This window comes from Caretta caretta, chromosome 1 (assembly GCF_965140235.1).
Source record: "Caretta caretta isolate rCarCar2 chromosome 1, rCarCar1.hap1, whole genome shotgun sequence".
Taxonomy (NCBI): domain Eukaryota; kingdom Metazoa; phylum Chordata; order Testudines; family Cheloniidae; genus Caretta; species Caretta caretta.
The window spans coordinates 105,931,276-105,948,374 of NC_134206.1; the positions used below are offsets into that span (position 1 = coordinate 105,931,276).

The following is a 17,099-nucleotide window of genomic DNA, read 5'->3' on the forward strand; positions in this document are numbered from 1 at the left end:
GTGTGTGTTTCAAACCAGAACTTCACAAACTGGCAAGCAAAATATTTTCATGAAAGGTAAAGACAAGAAGCCTCTAGACATTCAAATGCCCTGCCAGCCCAAGGGCCACAAACCTGTTCTGCAACTCTGCACTGCAGCTACGGTAGTTACAGCATTCTTGTGTGTGTCTATGTCTGTGTATACCTATAGTACGAAAAGTAATAAATCTATAGTCTAGTGGCTAGTTATTTACAAAATACTAATTCATGATGACAGAGCCAGAGGGGGCTCTCCCTGCCCCAATAACGTTGGCTTTCATTTGACAAAGTCCATGTGCTGTTGTGTACACTTATATTTAAACTTAATCCATTTCCCTCTGTCATCCTACAATTACTATACAAGTCACAGTAATATTAAATTTCACTGCCTACAGCACACACAACTGAACCTCTACTGTAATGAAAACCTATTCCCTTTGATATTAATGCTGGTGTTCTTTTCTCCATTCGCTAGTCACAAAATACAGGAAGAGCCTGATGTTGACTTAATTAAAGAGTTTGTGTTTAAAATATGATGTTGGAAACATTAAACTAGTCTTTGCTCTCCCTGCAAAGATAATCAAGTTATTTATTTATTTATTTGTTTCTTTAAAATCCGGGCCATGAATTCAGTGTAACACAAACCTGCTGCTCCCGCTCGAAGTGCTCAAAAATACTCTGAACCAAAAATGAGAAGCATTTCCTTGAAAAGATGCAGAGCTGTGTGTAGTGCGTATGGAGAAGAAAATCAAATCAAACCATGTGTATTTCTGACAGAAATCACTAAAATCTCTGCTTTTAGTGAGCTAACAGAGACTAGCCGGCATCTGCCAAAGAACTGTTTTCTAAAGGACACTGTAGATCACAAATTTCAGAGTAGCAGCCGTGTTAGTCTGTATCCACAAAAAGAAAAGGAGTACTTGTGGCACCTTAGAGACTAACAAATTTATTTGAGCATAAGCTTTCGTGAGCTAGTCTGTGCTCTACTCTGTTACTGTTACAGAACCAAATCTGGTGTCAGCCACATGCAAGGAGGTGAAATAAAGTTTTCAGTCTCCTTTCTCTTAAGTATAATTTGTTTGCACCTGTACAGTCTTGTTCCAAGCAATGCTCTCAGCAGCAGTCTATAAAAAAGGGTGGGGACTGCCTTGTTATTTGGTGAGACATTCATAATCACTGACTATCACTTATTAAATACATTCAGATAGTATTTTCAGCTGGTTCACAGTTGTTCTAAAATAAATTATTCCATACTATTTGTCTACATAAGGAAACTGTAGAGTTGGAACAAGTTCCTATCTCATGCCAGTTCAGTCTGGGATATGCCATACTAGTGGTTTGTCACATTATAGGACGGAATAAACAAACAACTCTTTGATAATACACTGGCATGTTACAATCTAGAATTTATACGTGAATATTTTCAGAAAACCCATCCACAAATTTCATTTCACTTTTTTGTTTCATCCTACATGCTCTTCCTTTCACATGCAAAAAAAGAAGAAGAAAAAAAGCTTCAAGAACAGAAGTAATACAAGGAAGTTTCATTTAAAGCAGAGATAGGCCCAAAGCAAAACTCACGATACAAACTCGGGGTCTAAATCAGAACTACATTCTCTTTGTAAACCACAGATTCAATCACTCCTGAACTTGGAGATCTGAAATCCAGATTTAAACCAAAACTTTCCTAAAAAATTCAGATCCAACTTTCAGACTCAGCCCATTTTAGAGCTAGGCTCGAGGTGTGAGCAAGAATCCCAGCCTGGATTCTGTCTCAGATCTAAGATCTTGACTTTGCTCTGGAATAGCCTGGATTCAGCACTGGTGGCCAGCAATCAGGGTAAAGACACTGGCCTTACTCCTAGCAGCAGGAAATAACATGCAAAGATTTGCGTCAACTGAGCTATTATTCATGTAGGGCTAGAGCTTGATTAGCAAAATTGATGTACTCCTAGGGTGACAAGATAGAACATGAAAAATCAGAACACATTTTTTTTCGAGGGGTGGGGGAAGGTGTACAGTTGCATGTATAAGACAAAGCCCCTAATATTGAGATGGTCACAATAATATTGGGATGTCTAGTCATTCTATGTACCCCCCTCGACTTGTCCTTACCTATATTAGGAATCTGCACTGGTAGCCAAACTTTTTCCATCATGCCTCCTCCCTTACCCATAATGGAACCTGTCTGCATCCTCCCCGCCCACGAACCACGGTCGGGAGCCGCAGCCAGGAGTGGGGCTGGAGTGGAGCTGCGGCCAGGAGCAGAGCCAGGGCCAGTGCCAGCAGTTGATACCGAGGCCAAGAGCTGTGGACAAAAGCAGAGGCTAGGGGCCGGGAGCCGAGGCAGGGGACACAGCCGGGAACAGATCTGTGGCCAGCAGCCGATCTGCAGCTGAGGCTGGGCCAGAGTGAAGCTGGGGCAGAGCAGGGATGGGTGGCACTCCCACCCCGCCCTCCTTGGGGGCTGGCATGGGTCCCGCTGTGCCCCTCCCTGCCCCCAAATGTTCCTCCATGCACCCCACAGTTTGGGGACCACTGAGCTACATCAATTACTTGCCACCAATAGGTGAATTGGGGCTATTCCACAGTGCATAGAAGGCCTTGGGGTTTGATTCAGGACCATTGCTAACATAAAGGATTTTACAACACTAAAATCTAATAAGAAATTTATATTTTTTATTATCAAAAGCCTTCTCACTCTAGTTTGAATTCAGGAAAGCACATAAATACATGCCTAAATCCCTCCCTCGTTAGCACAGCAGTTAAAAACATGGTTAAGATTTCTGTTGAAGAGGGATGCTTTCCTGAATCAGGGTCTCTCAGAACATACATACTTAGGGACAAATCCTGCTTGCTCTACCCTTGCACACAGACCCACTGAATTCAATGGACTATGCATGTGAGTAAGTTGTGCAGGATTTAGCCTTTATCTTTCATGAAAAATCACTGGAATCAGACTGATTTCTGTAAATTCACAGAGATACAGACTCCACAAAAAATTCATGTCTTTACAAACATGCCTAGCAATCTTGGCTGCCAACATGATTTTCCCTGCTCAACTAACCTATACAGTCTGGAATTACCTTGAAAAAACCCCAAAGGTTAAACATTGCACAGTGATTAAAGCAGGCTGCTCCTGAACTAAACTGAAATTAATTAAACATAAAGAAAGCAACTGAAGTGTGGACAGTGAATGCAATGTGACTGTCGAGCACCAAAAGGAATCACGATGTTCCTAACTCCAAATTTGCACTTTTATCCAGTCAGGTATAGAAACCAACTGCTGTTCAGGCAATAAGAAAACAGATGGCAACCACCAGTGAAAATGGAAATGCAAAATGACGCACCACTTGGGCGTCAAAACTGCAGCTATGTATGGATTCACCAGTATTCCCTGCATAGGTTCCTTAAGCAACCTGCTTCAAACTTGCAGAACATCAAAAGCCAAATGGGTCTTACTGAATGACCCACAGGCAAGAAGCCAGGATTCCAGTCTGCTGTAGAAATAGGCTTGGACTTGATTTGAGTCTTCTCAGCTCTGACAGGCTGGAATCTGGCAGAATTCCCAAATCCAAAATAATATGGCATTCGATTGTGACTTGACTTTTATTTTCTTTTATTTTTTTTTAAGTCATACTTTCTCATTAGCTTTAACACATACTTTCCCTTAATCCAGCCCACTACCCATTGCCAATCTTGCCCCCCTGCTCTTTTCAAAGGGTATCTAATAATATAGTAAACAGAAATCTTCTAACAAAGACACAATAAAACATTAAGAAATAATTTGTAAAGTGATAGCTTACAAGGCTAAAAGGGGTCACTGTGAGCCTAGCCTCCTGCATAGCACAGGCCATCACTTTATTTTGCAATATGTATATTTTGGTTATCCTTTAATATGTGCAAAGGTCTGGTCCTGGTGAACAAAGATCTGGGAAATGTAAATTTAGTCTTTAGACATGCACCATTTTGAAATTTCTATAGATTAAAAAATTCTACAATGATATGTATATGTCATGCACCAGGAATGATTTACCTAGCAATACAATCTCCTATCAGTCTCCGTAAATCATTCTTGGCTGGGGAACTGTGTTTAAAACCAGAAGAAAGCCTAGACTATTACATCAAAGTTTAAATCAGCTGCATTATAATTATCATGCTGATACTGCAATGAAACACTGGGTGTTGGCTCCTCAGGGTTGCCAAAAAAAGAAAGACAGAGGTCCTTCGCTTCTCACTTATATCTAAAATACATATAATGACAACATCAACGCAGAGTCCTACGAATAACGCAACTGATAGAAAAAAAAGAGAATGTTCTCTTATGCCAAATAAAACTACATACTTTCAACACTGCTAGAAAATAAAAACCTGTACTGTGATTCAGATAAACTGAAAGAAAACAACCTTGAAATCCTAAAATATAAAAAAAGGTGCTATATAGCAGAAGGTTGCTCCCTTAAAACCCCATCTATCTCCCATTGAAGTAACTGGGAGTCTTTCCATTTAACTTTATTCGGAGCTGGACTGGGGCCTTAAACATGTCTGTCTTCTTGAAAACGAAGTAATAAAATAGACAAGGTCAAGATTTGCCTAAATGAATACCTAAATTTGAAAATAACATCACGTATCTAGGAACCTAAATATAAATATAGAAGCCTAACTTTAATTGCCCATTTTTGAGAATTTTGGCCCAAGACTCTCTCATCAAGTCTTTTAGTCATAGATTTAGTTAAAGACATTGAATACAGTGAAGTATTTGGGGGCCTGATCCTGAATGACTGGAATCAAACGGTATTTTGCCATTGACTTCAGTGGGAGATGGAGCAGGCTCTTCTTGAGACAGAATTAATATGCAAAGGCTGTGGTACTGGAATACAGTTCCATGCATTCTAAATGGTGCTGGTAGTCCTCTATCCATTCACAGAATTTGTACACATACCTTACACTCTCCATTTTGAAAATCTACCTAGTCATGTCCTGGAGAATGGAGATAACAAACCAAACAGTGCTCTTATACTGCCAATTTGTTTTCATAGTTTGTTTAGAGAAATAGGATGAGGGCAATGGGGCTTGTTTTCTTTCTTAGGAGTTTCTCCTACTATTTATTTTCTTTTGGAATCAGAGAACACAATCACCAACTGCAAGGTCCTCTTTGCAGGACTACTTGCAGATGTCTGTAAGAACATCTTTAAATTAATGTATACAAGTGAAGAGTATTTTAAGAGAATAGGGCCTGCTGATTATTCTCAACAGGAACAACATAAATAGGCATACCTGACTTTTGCTGCATGGGAAACATTACATAAATGATCACCTACTCTTTCCTATGCCTCGCCAAATGTACACAGCATTATCTAGTACATTTCTGAAATGTGACATGACAGGTAGGTTCGAAAGCTAAATGTTGGATAATGGTTAGCAAACAAAGGACATCGGTTTTTGCATTATTTCTTTAATCACTTTAACCCTTGTTCTAACAGAAAGCATAAGGCCAGGGTAATTCAGCTTCCTCTTTTGTCATTTGCCTGCCATAAATATGCACCAGTCTGCATTTCAAAAGCTGAAGGAGGCCGCAAGCTTGCTGGACATTTATCATGCTCTGTTCCCTGTTAACAAGCAAATACTTTAGTTGAATGGCCCATTAGCAATCATTGTCAAATGCAGAATGCAAGGTGCTTGGATGTGACCAGCCTGTAAATTAGAGGAGGGTGCCCCCCGTACTTTGCAGAATTTCAGCAAATGAAATGGATCTTTTTATAGAGATTTCTTAAGGTTAAACTGGAACCGAAGAAATGTTTTGAGTGCTTCAGATTCCATATATTACACAAATCTGCTCAGTCCCCCTCTATGTGGTGGTGTATGTGCATATAAATATAAATACTTGTTAAACCACGTTAGCTTCAGCAGCATGTCGATTTTGGTTTTGGACTCTGGTTTTCTGTCGGAAATTTGTTACGCCTATCAGCTAGGACACAAACTGCAAATTTGAAAATACAATTTTCAGAATTCCCCGTATCACAGAAAGTGCAGAAACCTAGAAAGTGACAAAGCCACTGTCAGCAAACAGAACTGAGTTCCATTTTCTCAAACTCACACAAGGCCCACTTAATCAAAAGAGACAATAGTTATGGTATCAGAGGTTTTTTTCTGTGTCTAGACTCCTGCTTTTTTCCCCTTGCACACAAATGAACAGGCAATAAAGCAAATATTCCTTTCTGGACTGCACCTGTAGTTTGCAGCACAACAAATAACCTAACACGCCGGTCTATGGCCTTTTTCTGTTTTTCAGATGTTTATAATGGTAAACACAATGCAAAAACAAAAGTCTTACGCTATTTACAAGGCTGTTTGGGACAAGAGGCAATGAAGGATCAGTGTAGCAGCAACAAGCAAAATCTTTTCTTACTTTTACAGATAAATAGCACTTAAAATAAATGACAACACAAAGAGCCAAATTCTTTGCTGTCCTACCTCCACTGCAGTCAATAGAGTTAGGCCAACAGAGAATTTAACCCAATGATTTTAAATTGCAGGGGGCTTATCTCATTCAACTGTGGATTTCAGATTGCCTTTCAGGAGTAAATACCACCTGGACTAAGCCATATCAACTTGGCTATCAGCAGCTTTATTAGCTAATTTGAATTAAAGTTGGATTTTTTTCTCTTATATGTTTGCAGGGTGGGAAACACAAAAATTGTACAAGAATCATCTCGCTAAGGGAAAAGGACAATGTGGAATGTTTACCTTTGCTTCTCCCATGCAGTGTGAGATTGAGACCACAGTCTGAAAGATGGCTGAAATCAAAAGGTCTCTGTTTTCTTTTCAGATAACCCCAGTCTTACCTATCCCCTCTGCTCTCTATTCCTTGCCAGCAGGTCGCTGCCTGAAGCCCAAATAGATTAAGGAAACAAACTCAAAGTGCTGCTAATCCTACAGAATGGCTGCGGCTGCTAGACCAGGAGTTAAAAAGGAAAATCTTCCACATCCTAACAATTGCAGTGATCTGAAGTTTTAATCAGTCCAAATCTTAATAAAAAGCAGTAAATGAAATCTACCTTTACCATATTATACACTACCAATGAGCAAGAACTGAGCAGCTTTTCTTTACTGCTTTAACCATCCCAAGCCACAAGTAGGCCTTTCATACTTTCTAATCCTGGCCTCCAAGTTTTGTGCAGTTCTCACATAATACCTTACAGCCCGGAGCAAGTCCCTTAGTTTCTAACACCCCTTTCAGAGACGTGTCATTTCTAACATCAAGCTAATCTATATGTTGCCATGGCATCACCCTTTATCTGCTTTTACATCTTATGAACTGCATGGATTTACCACATTATTTTTATCTGAAAGACAGAAAATGGTGGTTTTATTGCCATACAATCAGATTACTGCTGCTAGTTTCTCTATGCCTTTTTACCATACTTCAATCAAAAGGGATCAGTTTCTTTATACTCTGCCCTTGATTTACATTACATCTGTAAAGACCTAGTCTGAGTTGTAATCCCCTTATTAACTATGACCAGGGTTGATTTGCCTAAAAATAAAAGCAAATTGTGTCAGACCTTTTCACTTTGTTTTTGATTCGGAACTACAAAATGGATTACTAAAGAAATCTTCAGAGTTCACACGGCTGGTATAGTACTGAATTTAAAATGAGAATTAAACAAGTTAAACATGGGAGCCGTGTCAACGGTTTACATTTTCCATCATGGGAGAAGGGCTGAATTGCGTATGTCTTTGTATTCTCTGGCTTTAAAGAGACAATGAAGCCACAGGAGTTTTTCCAAGCTGTTCTAACACTGTCCATTTGCCATCCTCCCTTCCTTTGCTTTTCATATACCAAAATAATTTTTATATTTTTTTAAATCACCCAAAGACTTAAGTCTTGGCTAGAAGTTTATAGTTCTGTGGACCTGCGTATTTTAATTAAAATATTTTAGACAGTGGAACACTCCTACTTAAGGCTCCACAATATCGCACAAAGGGTGATCTCATAAGCAAATATATGTAGATGTATGATAAATGACCTGAAAAACAGGTTTCTTTATGTCAGGAGCCAGAGAAGGCAGAGATTAGATACACATGAATAACATTTTAATCACTATTTTTCTCAGAAAGATTGCTTCTCATTTGCAATAAGCAATTTTGAGTAGTAAGGCTGCATGATACATTAAGACTAGATCCCTAAAAAAAGTTGATTATGGCTGCTATGCAGGTACCCGAATGGCCTATTTTTGCCAATACTCCCTGTAGTCACCTTGGTATTTCAAGCAATTTCCCATTACAGGAATGTTTTGTGAGCATGAGATATACCCTAAGTGCCATACTAAAGTAATGTGAGCTCATTACAATAAAATATGGGAGAAAAAAAGGGTGAAAAAAATGTAATGATTTCAGTTTGACTTTCAGTCACTGCCTATCTAAAGACAATTACTGTACTAACCAAAGTGCTTTGCCTTAGTAAGGTTTACAGATAAGAGGCTTTAAGATAATTATTATAAATAATATAATAATTTATATACTGATCCTGTATACAAAGGGCTGCCAAAAATCACTGAGTCAAAAATTCAGTCTTCGGGTTGTTCGAGGTTTATGTTGCTAATTCACCTGAGCTAAGAGTTGGCCCTAGGTGTCCGAAATATCTAATGGGACAGAGGACACTGTTCAGAGTTCTCTGCACTAGCATGCCAAGTGACAACAGCTATGTTTTGGGTAAGATTTAGAAGCATGTGTTTAAATCATTTTAACCTTCAGCTCCTGTTTCTTCAGCTTGAAGCTGTAATTGTTAAGGTTAAAGAGCGCAGTCCCATGGCACAGGATTCCCAAATAAATTCTTGTCTAGAAAGAGGAGACCAAACATGTTGTGAGATCGTTTTAGCAAGCTCTTTGTGCTTCGGTTGGCTCAGTTGTCCTGTGAAACAAGGACTGTCCATTACCTACAGTTTATCATCCTGACAAAATGTGAGGAATGTGGATGTGAAAGCACTAACAATTCCACCCCTGGTGCTTTGTCCTTTTTTCTCTCTATATTAAAACCGACAAGATTAACCCAAATGCAAACTGCAGACCATAGTTCAAGGGGCTATTCAATCAGTAGTGAATGTGCATTTGTTTACCTACAAAAATAAGAATTTCAGATACAATGAGAGGCAGACTGGTTTATATGCTCTTGACTAGACTGTTTAAACAGGACCATCAATTGTAGTTTATTTTATCAATCTCTGACACATTGGTATTTATTCAAACGCTAATTGTGGCAGATTCCACATATATCATGTTATCACAGATATTATTTAGCTATCATTTGTTTTCCTTAAGACAATCAGTATCAAAAATACAGCTTTTTACGGAGAGGTTTCATTGTGTTATAAAAGAAAAATGCTTTGTTAACAGGCCTACCGCATACAGCAGTAGCCTCAGACACCAGAAACACTGTTCTTGATAAGTGGATCTCTCTAATGTTTGACTAAAATCCAAAAAACTACATTCTGCGATGTAGTCCAAAGGCAGTGTTGTGCACTGTGAGATAAAACTGAAGTAATACACGCAATCTATGTATCTCATTTCTCTAGGTGGAAACATGGTATATGGGGAAGATATCTCTAGGTACATGGGGAAAATATTCCCTGATTGAAAAGTGTCAAATAACAGGAGTTATGTTTTCATAATCATTTGTCCTTATATTCTAAAGATCATGGCTTAACGTCTGAGAGTCTACAAATGTCACTTCGATGACACCTAGTTGAAGCATTTCCCCCAAAAATGTAATGTCATAGACAATAGATTATTCCTTCCCTTTTACTATGTTTTTTTTAATTACATTTGAAGATTTAGTCAAGGCAATGAAAGTGGATCTCTAAAGAGAGAACTGTAATGGGGGAGGAGGCCTTGATCTTATGTTCAAAGGACTACCATGAGATCTCTGTCCCAATCACCTGCTAAAAATTATATCCTCTAAAACTAAACACAAAACAAATTTAGTGTATGCTCCCCTCAGCCTACATTTATTATTCCATCCTCTATATTAAACTGACTAATATATTCCCATTGTATTTAATTGCTGCCCTGTACAGAAGATTTATGTACTGAAACTTTCAACAGAAATATACATGCAACTTCCATAAATAAATTAGCTGTAACACCAAAGCTGGTAATTATTTATTACAGACATAGAAAGCATCTTCAATATTGCACCGTCCTCAGATCCTCCTGGCAGCAGCAGAAGGAAATTTTCTAATTTCTCAACATAGTGTTGAGCTTGGATCCTGTGAAAGAACGACCTTTTCTATGGAGAAATTATTCAGTACCCTTCAGGCAAACCATTGTGACAAGAATTAGAAAGAAATCCTGCTCCTGAAAAGTGGAGCAATCACACCAACAGCAATATCGCTAATGCATTTGTAAGCTTCCTCAAACTACAGGCCTCCAAGTACCCTATAAATCACTAGGCCCAGCCACTGAAAAAGACTAATTTTAATAGTGTACTTCTTCACTGTGGTGATTAAACTTCAATGAATCACTCAAGAAAACTCAATTACATCAACGGGCAGAACCTATTTTTTTTAAGCGTAAATTTAAGTTGAAAAAGTAATTAGGTAGCATCATTAGAACTGCCATTAATAATGTTCAAACCTTTTTGAAATCAAATACCTTTTAGAATTAGCAAAATTGAAACTTTATTTGTATTTGCTATGACAGGCATTGAACCTTGTACTATAGCAGGGATTAAATTTGGTTATTTAGGCATCAATGAAATGAAAATATCTAATGCAAGCTCTCAGTGTAAGCAAAAAAGTGAAGGTAGGCCAGGACAGGAAGAATGGCAGGGAGGAAGGTCCGGTGCACAGACTGTTCTGTTTTGGAAGAGTGACCTCTACAGGAACAAACTGATCACTGGACTGTGAACAGGGAGAGGGGGGCTAGGGTGGGGGGTGCTCTGGTTCTGCTGCCATTGTACTAAATCTCTCTCCACAGTCACTGCAGGCCTGCTAATGCAATGCAACCTGGTCTTGCCACCAGTCTGTTATTTCAGGAATTCTGATGGCATTTTAAAAGTGTCTTGTTGTCTTATTCACAGATTTGGTGTTTAATCTTTTCTAGGTCAGAGAAAGGATTTAACTAGATAGGATCATATAAATGCAGGTCCATAGATCTAGTTTAAACTGTGGCTCTGTTAACTGGCTTTTCATCTCATATAGTATATGTGATCATTTGTCATGTAAAACTAGAAAAAAACAGCATTTGAAATGTTTCAGTTCATGATAATCATTTTCCACATTTTAATGAAAAACTACGTTGTCCTTTTAAATTTTCCTGTAAAAACTTTACAAAGGACCTTAACACACTCATAAATCTTTACATTCTTGAAAAAAGTCAGGAGACATCTACAGTATAATAAATTATCTTCTAAAAGCAGTGGAAGATAAATGTTGAAGTTAGGATGTGATTTCTTAATAAATATTTTCAGCTCCCAGATCTAATCCAAACTTGTGTCATTTGAGTCAGACTCTGGGTTTTGCTACCAATACACAGTTAGTTCCCTGATTCAGGAAATACTCCCCTCTTCTTCTCTGTGCACTTTCCAATATGTCTTGTTCATCTAAGGGCACTTTTACAGATATTCACTAAATGGAGTAAATGGGAAATCCTGAATTCAGTTAATACACAAAGTGAGTATGCTGAAATTTACATTAATGATCTTCTATGTGTCTGGTTTGTTTTTAAAACACATTTAATTAAAATTATACATTAAATAATATTTTTGGCATAAAACTTTCTAAACTCATTATCAAACTATCCTTCCTGATAATACTGTGAGAGGGGAGTTCAAACTGTGTTAAAGAAAATCTTTCCATATCACAAAACTTTTGACGGGTTTCAAAGTTTATCAAAGCCAACTTCAGATAAATGCATCAGTGCCATAAATAAAACAGGTTGGAACAATACACGTTTTAAAGCAAGAAAGGCTCTCTTTGCATCATTGCCTAGCTTTCTCTTCACCAGGATTTCTTATGCAAATAACATCCCTATTTCCAAAAGTAACAATCTCTATACACCTAAGCAAGAGACTTTCAAAGAACAGGACTATATTTTAAGAATGTGCCTTAATAATTAAATCTTGGAACACATATACTTTCTGCCTGCTCTGACTAGGGACATGAAAATGCTCTCTGATGGACAATAGTCAGTACATTACTCACAAGCATGTGCCTTGCTATCACCAAGTCCACTGGCCAAATTTAGCCCTGCTGTCAGCCAGTGCAACTTCACTGAAGGCAACCGGCTGAATCTGGCCCTGCATCTCCACATGGAGAAAGAAAAGGAGTACTTGTGGCACCTTAGAGACTAACCAATTTATTTGAGCATAAGCTTTCGTGTGCTACAGCTCACTTCATCCGATGAAGTGAGCTGTAGCACACGAAAGCTTATGCTCAAATAAATTGGTTAGTCTCTAAGGTGCCACAAGTCCTCCTTTTCTTTTTGCGAATACAGACTAACACGGCTGTTACTCTGAAACCTGTCACATGGAGAAGTTGAGCAGTAGTTCCCAGAGTGCATAAAGTAGCGCTGCTCAAGGGGAAGTGGGACGAATCTGCACTCCCTGCTTTGCTGGAGGTGAGGAGCTACAAGAGTTGGCAACGAGCCCCGCTGGATCTGGCCCTGCTGGGGATCAGTATGATAAGGCTCATCTGCCCAGAGGCTCTGTACTCAGTCGTGCCCTCTCCCACTGCTGGGAGAATAGCGCCCAGCAGGAATCCAATCATTCTTACAATTCCTGTAGCCCTCAGGGGGCCCAGTCAGATTTGGCGTTAGGCGCTGTGCAACTGCAAACTCATCTGAAGCCATGGCCCCTGTCCCCATCGAGTATGCAGTCTAAAGGGGAAGTCTGCTGGCCCCATTAAAGTCAACGGCAAAACTCCCAGGAACAGCAATAGCCTTCATTCTAGGGATCCGCCCTTACTCTTCTGTCACCCATATCTCCTCTTGCCCCAGAGCCCTGGCAGGATCCTTGGACTTCTTGCTCAGGCAAAACGCCCACTGACTTCCAAGTCATAAAGCATTGCCTCTCCCTGGGAGCGGCCCCCCGGCCAGGCACTGCGGGAGCTGGCCCAATGGCAGTGTCTATATTTGTCCTGCAGAGAAACAGAAGCCAGACAAGGTCTACCGTGATACCTTCCCCGGTGAGACAGACTTGCTGCACAAATCCAACCCACCACCACCCCGCGGTGTCTTCGGGGTATTGAATGGGCGGCAAGATCCTGAAGTGCACTGGGGCGTCGGAGAGTTTCTAACCCGGAGAGCGCCCTGAGCGCAGGGAGGGAGCAAGGCGCGGGATCGCCTCGGCGCCCAGGGAGCCACGGAAGGTGGGTAAGGAGGAGTGCAAGGATCCCGCTGCCCGTGCCCTGCCCGGACTGTGCTCCGCATGTGGTGCCCGGTTAATCACAGCCAGTACCCCAGGGGCAGCACCAGGCCCTGGGGGTGAGAGCAGGCGCCGCCGGGAGCTCAGCCCCCTGAGAGCTGGGAGCGCAGCGCTCTCCACGGACCCACGTCGGCCTCGCTGGCTGGCTGTGCCATTAAAACTAAATCAGATCCCGAGGGAGGGGGAGGGGTAGCGGGGAGGGATGAAGCAGAATGAGGCAAACTTACTTGGGGTTGGAGGAATTCCAATATATCGGGTCTAAAACTATCGATCTGGCCATTGCAGTTCTGCATAAAACCATCAAAACTCCCCAGCAGTACTTCCAAAGGGAGGAGTCGCCCCTCCGCACAGCCATGGTCGACAGCGGCTCCAAGTCCCTTGCCAAAACCTCTCCAACTCCTCCGTGCGACTCCCCGTACCTGGTCAGCGGGGGCGGGTGGACGCTCGCTACCCCCCCAACAAGACAGACTGACCAGAAACAAACCAACACCAAGACGAGCGACGAAGCACTTGGTGAGAACTGCAAGCAGCGTTACTGAGTCATTTGTGCCCCAGGCATGTCGGAAATTCTCCTGCGAGATAAGAATCCAGCCACCTCCGAAGTAACAACGCCACCACCAATGCAAACGCCTCAGTCCTCCCTGCTCTTCGGGGGCTCCCGGCTGCCTTGCAAGACGCCACTCAAACTGCCAACTCCGCTTTGGATCCAGTGCGCCATCCACGGCCACGGCGCCTGGGGATCGCGTAAAATAAAAACCGAGCAGAACTGGAGATGGGGGCGATTAAAGGGGAGAAGGGACCCGGCCTCCGCCAGGAGGATCCCCCTGGGTCTCTGCTTGCGCTCCCTGGTCCCCGCCGCGTGCAATCCGTGCGGCCACCGGCCCGGGCTGTGCGGGGACGGCGAAGGGAAGCTTCGCTCTATAAATCCACTTCGAGTAGCAGCTCCCGGGGCCCCTGGAAGGCGCATCCGCGGGGTTCCATGGCCACTCCCGGCGCGGGGGTGCTGTCCCCGCTGTGTGCAGAGATGCGGGGGGGGGGGGGGGAGGGACGACTCGGACTCCTAGCGTCAAAATCTCCCCTCTTCTTGCTTCTTCCACTCGAGAGCTGCAGTACGTGCCCAGCGCTGGGTGGCGAGCGGGCAGACCCAGAGAAAGAGGCAGGAGCCCCTTGGCTTGGAGTGCCCAGGTTGCTGCTGCTGAGTAGGTGGCTTGTGCGTGTGTGAGACAGAGAGAGGCAGGGAGAGAAAGAGCCGGACGAGCTGCAGCCTTTCCCTCCCCTGCTCCTTCAGGCTCCAAGTCGCCGCTGCGGCCGCCGCTTGGAGTCTTCACTGAACCGCTCCTAGCGTGCTGCCATAGCAATATAAACTCAGCCCATCCTCCCCTTCAGCCCGCGCTCATAGGGCTGCTGGAGGAGCGGAGGCTCTGGTTGGATGTCGCGTGTGTCACTTACACACCTCAGCCCTCGACGTTCTGTCTTCGGGTGGGCCTTGTGTGTGACAGGTGATCTCTTAAAACACTATAATATAATCTTACTGTTAATAACATGAACAATAATTTTAAAAAACACCATCGCTATGTTCATGATCAGAATAATACAATGCAGGATGAGACTCCAACCACCGTTTAACACTTTTCCACCCGATTACAGTATTAACTAGAACAATTAAAAAAAAAAACTTTTACACGTCTTGTCATAAAGGCTCAAGCAATGTTTATGGCTGCGAGGTACTGGCAACGTTATGCATGGGATAAAAAGGATCAGAGTGAAATTTATCCCTCTCTGCATCCAACCTTATTATTTGCGAAGTAATTATATTTCCCCATTTGCAGGTCGTGCTTCCTGACTTTAATTACGTTTCACTGGGAGAATCGCTATTATGTAACTTCACGTCAAGTTTATCATATGAAGCCACATATACTGTATAATTTAATAATAGAAATAATGAGATATAGCTCTCCGTCCTCCCGGGCCTTTACCCCCACATGTTTGTATTTTCAGTCAGTATTTTTCTCTCCATCCTGTCACGTTGATCCTGGCTGTCAGCATTTCCCACGGGGTCTCTTAATTACAGTTTTCAAAGTTTATTTTGTTACAAAACAATTAGCCACGGACAGTCCTAAATAAACAGGATTTGGAAATGCAAAGCCACTTCAAAGAGATGTGGAGCCTGAATTTGCAACAGATAATTAGAGACTCTCAACTCGGGTGTGAATTTTCTCGCCCTTCCCTGTCTGTCACTCAGTGCCACTTTCTTCACGTCTACATATTTGTAATGATGAGGGTTGTTCGGTCAATACTCCTCTCCAGATCCTGAGAATCTCAACAGCACCGGGCAACTTTTTGCAACGAGGCAAGAAATGCCAAATTAGAGTCAACACTAGCTGTCTCCTTGGGGGTCAGACTCTCCCAAAGGTTCTTTTACACAGGGCTCAAAAAGAACAAATCCGATCGAAAGTGGAAAGAGGCACAAAAAGTAAAAACTGAGTAGGTGGCTGGGGAAGCCTTCAAGAACGAGCGTTTGCACTCTGATCATTCCTCGCGGCCCTGGAGAGAGATCCGAACGTGTAGGTCTCAGACGCCCTTGTACATTTCCACAGAGCCACAGCGCCCACTAGCGGCCATTTGGTCACGGCTTCACTATGAAGCAAAAGGAGTCCACACGGGTCTAATCCCCTTCCTGTGACTCCTTTCCTTTTCTCCCTAAAATCTACATCTGTTTCTCTCCCGAATATAACAATACTTATGCGGCGCATCTGTTAGGAATGATTTTTGGAGTGGAGGTTTGGCGGAGGACTAGCAGTTCAGAATGATGGTGATCCCAAGACTAAATAATAATTATAAGTAAGTCATACACCGTTTTTTAAAATTATGTTGGTTGCTAAATCTCTTGAAATAGGAGTTGTATCCCCCAAAATTGACAAAGTAAATAAAAGTCAGATCCCCTGTGAACTACACTGTTCTTTTCCTCTCTTGAAACATAAACATTTCCCCCACCGTTGAATTAAATGACATACAGAAAATAGGTGAACAAGCCAATTCTGACTAATTTTATTCCACAAGAAAATATTTTTTAAAAATCAGAAGAGTTCATTCTGTTTGTACTGAAATAGGAAAAAGATCTTATCAGGAAAACCAGCTGCCATTTTAATTTGATTCCTTTATTCCTTTTGGACAAAGTGGCTACAATTCCACTTTTTACCAAATTTGTGATTTAGGCTTCACAAACATGTCTGGCACAGATCACTTAAGCCGTTAACAACGCAAGGAGAAGGAGAAGGAGGTTAAAGGCGCTTTTGAAGCCTCGTGGGTTGTGTGAATTGCATATGGTAGTTCTCTAATGAAATCGACAACTCAAGGAAGAGGGAAAATCAGTTTGTCTTTCACACAAAACATCCAATATATCTTAAGTACGCTATTAATTAAATTTAACCTGCAATGTTGTCAGAATTGCAGATTCGGCGCAGCAATTAGGTAGAAAAGGATCCAAGTCCCAGGATGGGAACCGATTCCTAACACACAAGTGGGAGACAGAGTTTGTGTATTACTCAGATCGAGGGGCATCAACCAAAGAGCAACCGTTGTCAGTCGGGGTATGTGTCGGGGGGGTGGGGGGGAGTGTTTCATTTATTTATTTTTTTAAGAAATTGTGTGATTTGTAT

At 41.7% G+C, this 17,099-nt stretch overlaps 1 protein-coding gene across 1 annotated transcript in view; it reads right to left on the bottom strand.

The window, feature by feature from the left end:
* EFNB2 (ephrin B2) overlaps positions 1–14,795 on the bottom strand; it is a 51,827-nt gene extending 37,032 nt beyond the window's left edge. The window contains exon 1 of the mRNA XM_048854792.2: positions 13,668–14,795. Within this exon, the coding sequence (XP_048710749.1) occupies positions 13,668–13,795 (128 nt within the window). The 5' untranslated portion in view covers positions 13,796–14,795. The remainder of the gene's footprint in view (positions 1–13,667) is intronic.
* Between the last annotated feature and the right edge of the window lie 2,304 nt (positions 14,796–17,099).